The sequence below is a fragment of the Squalius cephalus genome, assembly GCF_949319135.1.
Source record: "Squalius cephalus genome assembly, chromosome: 22".
Taxonomy (NCBI): domain Eukaryota; kingdom Metazoa; phylum Chordata; class Actinopteri; order Cypriniformes; family Leuciscidae; genus Squalius; species Squalius cephalus.
In genome coordinates this window covers 29,742,964-29,755,347 of record NC_137143.1, presented here as the reverse complement: position 1 = coordinate 29,755,347, position 12,384 = coordinate 29,742,964, and the positions used below count along the sequence as shown (strand labels likewise).

Here is a 12,384-nt window from a genome sequence, read left to right as displayed (position 1 = left end):
ATTTCAACAGGCTGTCAAAAGACATGAAATCAAAAAAAGGTGGTTAAAAAGAAAGAGAGAGTAAAGAGAATGTGAGGACATTCTGCATTTCCTCACAATGTGTGATTTGCATTTTTCAACCCTTAATACTCCATAAAGATGTTAAAAAACATTCTCACTTATAAATATTCAGATGACACGCATGGTAAACAGCAATCATGTCACGCGCCATACAGGGTTTCAGACGCCTCTGCAGACCGCCGGCAAAATGCATGGCTGAATGAATAAATAAAAGGCTCTTTTGGGGCCGTCTGTAGCCTCCGGTTCTGAGAGACGAAGCGTAACTAGTCTACACTTTTGACTGGTCAACACTGTAGCATTCTGCAAATAAACTTCCTATTTACACAGGAAGTGACCAGCTCTGACAAGGTATTTTAACATGGTATTGACATTACATATTTTATTTTTTACATATATTTTAACAAGGAAAGATACTCAGAAAATGTTTTCTTTTTTTCTTTTTGTGCTTTTTTATTTTATTATACTGTATATTTGAACTTTTTAACAAAAAATATATTTCATTATTTATTTTAACATTGTTAACAACAGAAATAAAATATTTTTCAATTTCATTATTCATTAAAAAATATATTTTAAAACAGAAAAAACAGAAAGTAAGTAACTTTGCAACAACATGTCAACTAACTATTTTAGTAAACTTGACTGTTAGGGTTTGGCTTAGTTGAATAAGTTGACATGTAGTTGCAAAGTTACTTATAGTTAGTAGAATGTCTAAAGTAAACCATTTAAATAAAGTGTAACCTAATTGGGGTCCTGTGGGCTTCTCAAGTTTCTAAAACTTTAAGTGACGAATGTGAGCAAAGTACAAAGCCTGACCTTGACAGGTGTGATTGACAGTCACAAATGGTGTGTGTGTTTAATCTATCTGAGAGCTGGTGTGGTCTTGTGCACGCTGTGACGGCTAGCAATCGCTGCTGTGTAACCTTGTGAGTCAGTTTGCTCTGCTGGAGAATAAATCAATGAGCATCTCTGAGCGCTAACACACTCTTGCCTCACAGGCTCCTCCGCTTCCTCTTTACATGTGCAGAACAGCACCACACTTCCTGTGTGTGTTTTAAACATGTTTACACCCATCAGTTGACTGCTAACTGCTAACACAACCAGCATCTTTAATCCTCATCATATCAAAGGGCTAATATAAATATTTTATGACTGGTTTTGAAATGTATATTTGGACAAAACTTTAATATATACAGACCAGAGAAGCACGGGATCCTCCTATATTATACACTACCTTTTAAAAGTTTGTGGTCAGGACGATTTTTAAGAAATTCATATTTTTTAATCAGCAAGGATGCGTTAAATGGATCAAAAGTAACAGTAAAGAAATTTTTTATGTTACAAAACATGTCTGTTTCATGTAAATGCTGTTCTTTTGAACTTTCTATTCACAAAAATATTAATCAGCACAGCTTTTTAAACACTGATAATAATGAGAAATATTTCTTGAACAGCAAATCAGCATATTCGAATGATTTCTGATGGATCATGTGACACTGAAGATGCTGAAAATTCAGCTTTGATCACAGGAATCAATAACATTTTTAAAATATATATAGATTGTCATAATATTCCACAATATAACTGTTTTACTTTATTTCTGATCAAATAAATGCAACATTGGTGTTTATAAGAGATTCTTTCAAAAACATAAAAAAAATGGTACCCAAACTTTTGACCGATGATGTCTGTTAGCCAATCATAACATAACACAAAAGGTCATTTACATAGGCTATATTAACATCCACAATCCTGCTCTTTTGCCATGGCAACAGTGGCTTCCTTCTGATTGGTGGAGCTCCTCACACCTCTTCACTATTTAATATGATTGTTAGAAGTCTACAGAAGTTTAGACCATCGATTAACAATCTCAGAGCTCACAGTAGGTCTGCGCTGAAGCCTTTATACATTATCATAAAAAATCAATTTCTCTATGGAGTAAATGAATGGGATTTTTACCTCAGAATCCCACTGTTGCGCTTTATTTGTATGCAGACACCATCCTGCGATATAACATTAATATGTAGCAAACGCTGCTTCATAAATCAAACGCTGCTGATGATAATCTGCTTGTGATTGGGCAGGTGTGCCAGTGTAAAGATGAAAGTTTTAAGTGTTGTGAATGTGTATGGGTAGGTTTTCTCTCTCTCTCTCTCTCTCTCTCTCTCTCTCTTTCTGTGTAATGTGGGTGGACTCGCTCTCTCTGTAATCAATCATTCTTACCTGCCCAGCTGAGCTCAAGCCTCTGTAACTGTGAGAAATCCGACAGCTTAGATTCGCTTTATCACCGCTGCGTTCTCTCGCTCTTCTCACATGATTTCTTTCTCTTTTCTCCTTTTTTTCTTTTATGGTTTAGCATTATGTTTTCATCCCTCAATGACCTCCATTCAGACTAGAACGCACGCGCACACACACACACACACACACACACACACACACACACACACACACACACACACACACACACACACACACACACACACACACACACACACACACACACACACACACTTTGGGTTTCCATGTTTTAAGGGGACTTTCCATACACAATGATTTTTATGATTTTTATACAAACTGTATATTCTATCCCCTAAATAAACATTCAGCATTTTTTAGATAAAAAAACACATAATTTAGTTTATATGCTGTTTTCCTTATGGCGACCAATAACAAGGTGCAATCTTCTGAAGTTCATCAACATCAACCTTTTAAAAACCTTTTTCTGATATACTTGTGTTATGCAATATATATATATATGATAAATAAATAATACTTTTTATCAATATAACATCCGATACTGATCCTAGCACACCCTCTGACTTCCTTTTGATATAACTTATGTTATTGAAATGTAAATTATACATTCTTGATATAATATATAATATTAAAACAGTTTAGTATATGTAATTTAAGATCTCTCAACCTTTTGTTTTAACTTTTGAAATCTCTCCTTTTGAAATGATATGAGAGATGCTGCAGATGTGAGTGATTTTCAGCGGTCCGTTGGACATCAGTGATGTTTGCCAAATGAATGCAAGTTTGCATTTTAAAAATAGAGTTTTACTGCATTTCTTTTCTTGTGCGAGTGTGTTTCACATGCAGTGAATTATTGCCCGTCAGCTTTGATTGATGGAGTTTGTATGCGGTGTTAATTTTGCTTCTTTGCGTCTCTCGTAGCAGGAAAGACTGGAGAGACACAATAAGATCAGTGTTTTCTGTCCTGTGTCTCTCTCACTGTCAGAGAAGAATTAACCACTTTAAGTCTATGAGGATAACAAGAGTGCTGTTTCATTCCTGAATAAATCAGTTTTATAACTAGCTGGTTGAGGGAGTGATTCAAATAACTCATATTGTCAGCCGCTGCGTCCCAAATCGAATAGTTGTATGTAGTATGCGGAAAACGACATAATTTAGGGGCCCATTTTAATAATCTGAAACGCAAGTAACTTTGTGGGCGAATCTCGTTGCTATTACACCGGTGGGATAAATGACTCTTGCGCCCGACGCAAATCTAAAATGTGTTGGTCTGAAGTAGCTTCATTATTCATAGGTGTGGTTTGGGCGTAACGTCAAATAAACCAATCAGAGCGTCATCTCACATTCCCTTTAAAAGCAGGCACGCTTGTTCCATGGCGGATTGCTATTATAACGGCGGATTTGCCAGGCGCACGCCAGTTTTCACAGTTTTCAACGCGTTTTTTCTGGAACTGCAAAATAGCACCAGGGAACGTTTGCGCCGGAACACGCCTCCTCTTTTCGCTGAACCGCCCCCGGAGCACAAGTTCATTCCCTAATTTACCGACGTGCGTCTGTGGAGGGAAAAGTCCGGTGCAAAATAGGAGTGATACATGCGGCGGTATACAAAGTCAATTGCGCTGGGTGCAAGATAGGACCCATAGCATTAGAAAAACAGTAGGCAAAAAAATACTCGGATGACATACTAATTCCGGCGAGATTCTGGAGTGTGCATTCGATGAACACTTTTCTATCCCATGAGGCCACGGGAGAGGATTAATGAACGGCAGTGAAGTGGCGAAACTGATGCTGGTAGGCCACGTGACAGTAACAACATGGCGAATGTAGTATACCCGAATTTCATTCATAATACCTATATTCATACTATATAGTACCTACTCAGACAATATGTGAATTCGGACGTACTGAGCCACTTGTTTCGCTACTGAATGAATCAGTGTTTTTGAATGAATAGGCTGGGGGAATGACTCAAATGATTCAAAGTCAGTCACTTGTTTTATTAGTTAATGAATCACTGTTTTTGAACAAATCGGTTGAAGGAAGGATTCAGGTTACACACTCAAAGACAGTCATTTGTTTCACTCTCAAATAAATCAGTCATTTTGAATGAATCTGGTGAGCAAATGATTCACTCAGATAAACGAAGGCCTTCTGAGGGTAATCCGTGCGGTTTTGTCGTAAAAAATATACATATTTAAAACTTTATAAATGAAAATATCTGGCTTCCGTCAACGGTCGACGCACGTTCACGGGAGATGGATGCCGGTGTATGACGTAGGACGTAGTGTAGGAAGCGACGTGACGTAGAACGAAGTACAGCTAAATCAAACGCTACGTCATACGTCCTACGCCGGCATCCATCTGCCGTGAACGCGCGTCGACCGTTGCTGGAAGCAAGATATTTTCATTTATAAAGTTTTAAATATGTATATTTTTACCAAAACCGCACGGATTACCCTCAGAAGGCCTTCGTTTATCCCCCTGGAGCCGGATGGATTACTTTTGTGAAGGATGCATGCACATTTTGGGACTTGAAGGAGGTGGACCCCATAACTTCACATTATAACCACTGAAAGATCTAAGACATTTTCTAAAATAACTGAAAATGTGTTCGTCTGAAAAAAGATTGACATATGCATCTCGAACGGCTTGAGGGTGAGTAAATCATGGGTTAAATATCATTTTTGGCCGAACTATCCCTTTAACAGTCTGCCTTTCCACAAACAGTGAGAAGTCCCAGTGCTGCCGGACTGTTATATCAGCACTATTGGAACGACTAAATGAAGGCTAAAAGCAAACTTTCTGCATTTTTAAAATAATAATAATAATAATAATCAACTTTATATATGAATCATTTCTCCCTTAAAGTCCCCAAAGTGTGGTTTTGTCAGATTTAGCTCACTTCTGGTGGCAACTGTGTCCCCAACGTATAAACCCACACACTCACACTTGATTTCTATCATGGTGGGGATTTTCCATTGATTGTTTTTATACTGCACTAATAATATGTTCTATCCCCTGCTCCTAAAGCTGACCCTTTGCATTTTTATATTTCCATGAAGACATAATTTAGTATGTTTATTAGGTCGTTTCCTCATGGGCGCAGTTTACTGCTCCACACAGTGTAGATGATTTCAGGTTTTACTATCCTTGAGGGGACATTTGATCTCAACAATATAGGCAAACCCTAACTCACACACATACACATGCTCAAACTCACACACAAACACACCTCATATAGCCTACATGCTACGGGCTGCACGACTACTCACTTTAGCAGTGAACTTGAGGTGTAGTGTGCGAGTCACCGTTTACCCATGTAAATGACCCGGCGTGCAGCGTCAGCGGTCGGCTGAGACTGATTCCCGAACCGCTCAGATGATGTTGCTGGGAAATGAAAGCTTGCACATCTCAGCTGATGCTGCTTGCGGTGCAAAAACCCTCACGTCCAGCTCGCTTATGGTTTCTGTCAGTCTCCAGACAACACTTGGGTAGTTTCACGGGTCTCCGAGCGGTTCACATCGATTTAGGCTTGTATGTGAACACCCTAAATGAACTGTGTAGTTCACTTATAAAGTGCCAAATATAGAACAAGGACATCTGCTCTGTGATGTGACAACAGGCCCAAAGCATCATCTACTGGTAGAACTGATCGACTAGTCTGTAAGACGACCTCTGGCTGCTAATATACTTCCATAAATGTGTTTATGACTCTCAATTACTGCCATTGCTGTCAGACTGTTCATGCATTTAACAGAGACGGAGAGCTCAAGACGACAGAATTACAAGGTACAGGATGGTGATGACAGTTGCTTTCGGTTGTGTATGTAGTGTTAAAGAGCTGAACTCTTACCTGCAGGAGCCAGTAACAGCGGCGGTGGAACGTGGGAATGATGGAGGAGTGGACATAGCAGCCATACAGACACTGAAATAAAACACAGAGCACAGCGTCAGTTAAGCACTGAGAATAAACACACACACATCAGGAAAACAGCACTCTTACGGTGTGTTCACACTTAGGTTTGTTTGGTCCGGACCAAAAACATTTAGTCCTGGTCCGCTTAGCTTTCACATTGGCATTTTAACAACGAACCTAAAGACATAGGGATATGTTCACAACCTGATTGGTTGGTATTTATTACGTATATTTCGCGACGGAACTTAAAAACAATGCTGTGTTCTGGGCTAAATGCGCTCGTTGTGTGTGCGTAGCCTATATATGATGATATTCTGACCAGATGAGAACTCGTGAAGAGCTTATAAAATGTGTAAAGGAGTCAAAACAGCAGCGGGAATCCCTCTGTCACACACACAAATGAAGATCTGCTGCGAGGAGACGTGGTTCTGATGCCTGTGCCGAACTGTGATGGGCAACATAGCAACTATGACAAGAAAAAACGGGTATGCTTGAGCATTCTGTCATTTTTAGGGTCTCATCTTGTGACTTCATCCCGTTTTTGGTTCGTTTACATGTCTTTGGTCCGTGTTGAGTTCATATTTCACTCGAACCGCACCAGAGTTTGCTTGGATTCGGACAGAGGCTCATGTTTACATGAGTTTAGTGTGCACTAAGGTTCGGATGTAGGGTGACCACCTGCTAATAATCCCAAGGGGGGACAAGGGGTATGTTTCTGAGGGACAATGTGGGACACTGCCTGGTGTGGCGGTGCCCCCATCCCACAGGCAAACTCACTGATAGTGGTTTACCCATTTCTAGCACATACCACCTTACATGGTATATTAATAATGCCCTATTCCCCTAAACGTGTAATTGCTGATGTATGCTCATGAATAGGCCAACCAATGTGTATTTTTTTCTAAATAAAGATTCATAATATTTTGAACATTCAATGAATTGACAGATGCACTTCCACTTAAGATTTACTATTTAATTTAATTTATTTATTTTTCATTACAATTTATTCACTTTAAATAAATTATAATATAAAATTATAGGATTAACAGGAATTGTAGTTGCTCAACACCACAGGAACAGTAATATATATAAAAAAAGTATTTAAAAAAAAATACGATTGACATCGTATTCCCCTCCATGTCCGATTGAGAAGGACGTTTTGCAAAGGTCACAAAAAGCCCTCTCGGTATCCCCCTCAACACCTTTCAGCCACAAATATTCATTTTCCCAGTCTTTCTTGTACCCACACCTTCTCTTTTTAATTGATGATGGCGGTGCCTCTCAGTCTCTTTCTCCATTTTTCGAATTGGAAAGCGCGCATCTAAAAGTTCCTTCCCAGTGTGTCTGGTATGCGCGTACGTGCGCTGTCATGACAACAACGAAAAAGTTGACAACAACCTAGTCAGCAGTTCAACTGAGGGGTGGGTGTGGCAACAATAGCGTGCTGAACTGTCAAGTAATGTTCGTTTGGCTGCCTGGGGCTTGAGGATATAGAGCGACCAAATTTTTTTTTGAGCAAGCATAGATTATGCGTGACACGGTCTCAATTTGCGGGACGCATGAATTGGGCTTCAAACGCTGTGCGCGCACGCGCTACGCGGGACGGGTGGTCACCCTATTCGGATGGCAGCGTTCACACTTATTCAAATGAACCGGCTAACAGAGCAATCGCACAAGGGTTCGTTTTAATCCAACCAAACAGGCCAAGTGTGAACACACTCTAAAAATAAAGGTTCATTGGTTCCATGAAGAACTTTAACATCCATGGAACCTTTTCATTCCACAAAAGGTTCTTTATAGTGGAAAAAGGTTCTTTCGTTTTTATTAAAATGTTGTTCACACTAAGGACAAAATGGTTTACTGAACTGTTTACTGAAGGTTCTTTGGAGAGCCCAAAATGTTTTTCTACATTGCAAAACCCCCTTTTAGAGCATGAGGTTAATAAACACAAACCATCAGCACAATAACTTTATGAACCCGAGTGCATATCACAGCTCTGTACTGACACAAATCTGAACAATGAGGAGAATAAAGGTTGTTAATCATAACATTATTCACACACAGTCATATATATACACCCGCTTTCTTGTTCCCTTACTCTATAATATAAAAATGACACAATCCTTCCTTGTATGATTCTGTTTATAACCAGATAAAAATATCCAGTGGGACGTGATCTTCAGACACTCAGTGTGTGTGTGTGTGTGTGTGTGTAACTGGTGTCCTTCACATCGGGTCAATAACAGGAGGACTGTAAGTCTATTTACAGCACTGGATTACGAGACCTGTCTCAGATCTTATTGTACATTTGGCTGGCTGAATTTTACAGGAATGAAGCTCATATCAGCGTATCATTCCCACACACACACACACACACACACACACACACACACTAAAACCAATGTTAGGGAAGCTACTCATAATTTGAAGTAGTTTTTCACAGTTTTACAATTTACAGTCAAGCCAAACTGCCAAGCCAAACTTTATGTGACAAACTGCTGTAGCAAAGAGTGGCTAACTATATTGAAGCGAATGAGGGATAATACAGTATCCCGATGAATGTATAGCAATCAGAGGATATTTACATAAAATATGGTATTTTCTGACATAACATAAATATCTAAATTAAGGTGACAGCATTATTGGACATTAAATAAAACACTAATTTTCATTACTGAAAAAAAGAAAGAAAAAGTATTCAGAAACAGTTGAAAAAAAGAATTTTGTTGCATAAAAAATAAATAAATATAGGAACAAAATCCCTTTCAATTGTTCCAAAGTAAAATCATCATTTTTAAAAGCTGGTAAATGGTTCATAATATTATGTATTTATTTATTGTTTTTGCCACAAAGAACTGCAAAAATTTTGCAAAAATAAAACACAATAAACACAATATTCTAATAGGGTTACAATACATGAAATTATGAAGCAAACTAAAGCGTATTATAATCTAAATACACTATAAAAATATATTTTCTTTTGAAGTACATTTTACAAGAAAATAATATTTCAGTCTTTCTGCTTAATTTGTTACTTGCCATTTCTTTGTAAAAATTGCTTAAATCCTACACCCATTTTTTTTACCCACTTTGAGAATTACATCACTTCCTGTTTCCATGCTGACTGTAGCCTGTGCCAGATTCTACCAACAAAAGCTATAAATGTGTATTTTGCCAAAAGTACATGAATAAATACACACTGCAGATGCACCAGTTTCAGTATAAAAAAAAATCAGCTGAACAAACCTTTATTGATCGTTCTTTTATTTTATTCTAACCAGTTAGCTTGTGCAAAAGAGACTATCTGAACGTTTACTTCCCGACGCTAATTACGATGCACGTTGCAAATCTAGTACAGTGAAAGTGTGTCGTCATCGGCAGAGCGAGGTGTTTGGTTTCAGAGGGAGTTGTGCTGAGGTGTTTGGTAACAGTGAGATTAGGAGATGACAGCGTCAGAGGGCATTATTTGCCGTCTGTGGCCCAGACAGATGCCAGAGGCCCACACGCTGAGCAATTAAAGCCTAATTACATTCACACGATTAGATCAGCGCCACCGTCGTGTCTGAGACACGCTCCCACGCACAGTAACGTGCTCACACACACACACACACACACACACACAAACACAGGCGCCAAGGTGCCTTTCAGTTGGGTATATCGCTGCTGAATTGGATGCCAATATCTGAATATCTCCTACAGGGGAAACATGAGTCTTTGCCTCATTCTGCCGTACATGGTTTTCTCGGGACACTGATATGTTGTTTTCATAGGATCAGACAATGAACCCTGGGGAGAGGCTTGCTGCTTTTTCAAATGGTGACAAGCACACTTATTTTAGTATCAATGAGATACCATAATCATTTTTATTAATACACTTTTTAATTTGTTTTTTATTAATTACATTTTTTTCCGTGGCAAGTGGCTGAAGTAAAATAAGTTTAGGTTTATTAAGTTAATGTTTTTTTTTTTTTTAATTTCAAAATGTTTTTATGGTTTTAGTTTTATCTGACTATATAATAACCCTGGCTCTACACGGCATTTTAATCTCCTAAGTCGATTTTTACCGCATGAACTTTTAATAATTATGAATCTCAAACCTCTATAAAAACGTTAAAATATCATACTGACATTTTCAGTGATGCTGTATGTCAAGGACACAACGAGGTCACATTAAATCTGAAATGGACTCTCACACCAAGCTCATTATGGACTACAGGATTTTTCAATTTTAATGTATACTATCTAGACAAACTACATCATAAATCTCCCTCTCCAGACCATTTATTGAATCTAAACTAAAAAAAAAAAAAAAAAAATCATTCATCATGAAATAAAACTTGACTAGAAAAAAAAAAAAAATCAAATGCTACAAAAGTGTTGAATATGAGCCCTTTAAATGATGCAAAAATGCCTTTGATGCTCATTTTCCTCACGCTGGGTTAAAAAGACATCAAGACTGAATCTGTAGCAGAGCACAGGAACCATGGTGTGAAATAAAGTCTTTCAGACTGGGCAGAAAGTGTTTTTGTTTCTTTTGGAAAGCTCATTCTTTCTCAGAGTCATCAAGGATTTGATCTATCTATCGATCGACTGCTTAGACCATACTATCGCTTCACAGATGCTAGTATGCACTAAGTTTGTCTATAGGCTCATAGAGTACGCTGTCTAAAGCGGATGACAGAGTTTTCAAATGTTTTGTACCGGGACAGGTGAACAGGCCAGTGTTTTTGAGAAAATAAGTGTTTATCTACAACTTGCTTTATCACTCTGAAATTTAACCCAAAGCCCCACCGAAATAAAGCATCAAACTGTCCTCATATCAGCAGTGAATGGCCATGAGCCGGGACTGATAAGCACAGGACAGAGTTCGCTGCGTCTGCAGAAACAGGAGGAGAGAGAGCAGTGTGTATCTCGGCTCGCAGGAAACACCAATGCTGCGGTTTGATGCTGATCATCAGAGACAGATCAGGATGAAACTGATGGGGACAGGCCGTGCCGGACACACATGTGTGCGTGTGAGTGTGTGCCGGTCACGTCTCCGCCTGAGTGAAGACATGCTGTCCGCTGATGTTAATGGCGATCCGTCGTCAGGGCTGGGCGGACGGCCAAAGGCATTAAGCGGAATCGAATTCCTCCAAACTAGCTTTAATCAGCAAGTTTTTAAGGTTAGAATTACTCTCTCTCTCTCTCTCTCTCTCTCTCTGATCCAAGGTTAAAGCACACAAGAGTCAGTGGCTGGAAAAAGAGATGACATCATGGTAGTAGTGTGTGTGTGTGTGTGTTTTGTAGGGTTGTGCACCATTTAGAATGAACTTAGAATGTCTTTCAAATTCCAATTCCAATTCCAGAATTTGAAGCGAGCAAACAGGATTCTGAATTACAACACATACACACATTTGAATTTTTTATAGATAAAAAAATGATTTAAATTATATAGAAAGTTTAATTGGTAAAACTTTACTTGAAGCCTTTAAAGTATTTTAATGAATTAAGAATGCCTTGCAATGCTCCTTTATAATGCATTGAATGGTCTCATGAATAATTGTAACCACAGTTATAATACATTATAATATCTATAGGCTTTAAGTAAACTGTAATAGTTTAATTTCTTAATTTTTTTTCCCCCATAATGCATCAGTGCGTTACATTTTAATTTAACTTCCAATTCTGCTTCAATTCATATTCTGACTGGAGGAGGCAATTCAACAGTTAATTCAACCATAGTGCAGAATAAAACACAATATAGGTAGATTAAGAATTTTATATTATTATGAAATATTATTATTATTATTATTAGTTGGGATGTATTATTTATCAAAAACAAAAGTCTTCTACTATGACATCATATCCAGGAGGTTTTGCATGTGATTTTGAATGCAAGTCTAGTGTGCCATTTCTGCACCCCTAGTGGCACCAAACAAAATTGAGCCAATATTGTACTGTCGAACTCAATTCAAAGAAAAAGATTGCAATTTCACTTTATGCAGAAATGATACACTTTCCATTTAAATCCCTTCCACATAATTCTGTAGATTTTCCCTTAAAATCAGCATAGATAAAATGTGATCGAATTGGCAGACGAGTTCACTTGGGTGTACGAGTTACTAAAGCATATTGACATGTTTGTGTTTTTGGATCGCCGGACCTTTCAT

The 12,384-nt window shown here is 38.2% G+C and overlaps 1 protein-coding gene across 11 annotated transcripts in view; it reads right to left on the bottom strand.

The window, feature by feature from the left end:
* camta1b (calmodulin binding transcription activator 1b) overlaps positions 1–12,384 on the bottom strand; it is a 275,440-nt gene that overhangs the window by 39,834 nt on the left and 223,222 nt on the right. For all 11 annotated transcript variants that reach the window (XM_079858260.1, XM_079858262.1, XM_079858261.1 and 8 more), the window contains one exon: positions 6,170–6,241. In XM_079858260.1, the coding sequence (XP_079714386.1) occupies positions 6,170–6,241 (72 nt within the window). The remainder of the gene's footprint in view (positions 1–6,169; positions 6,242–12,384) is intronic.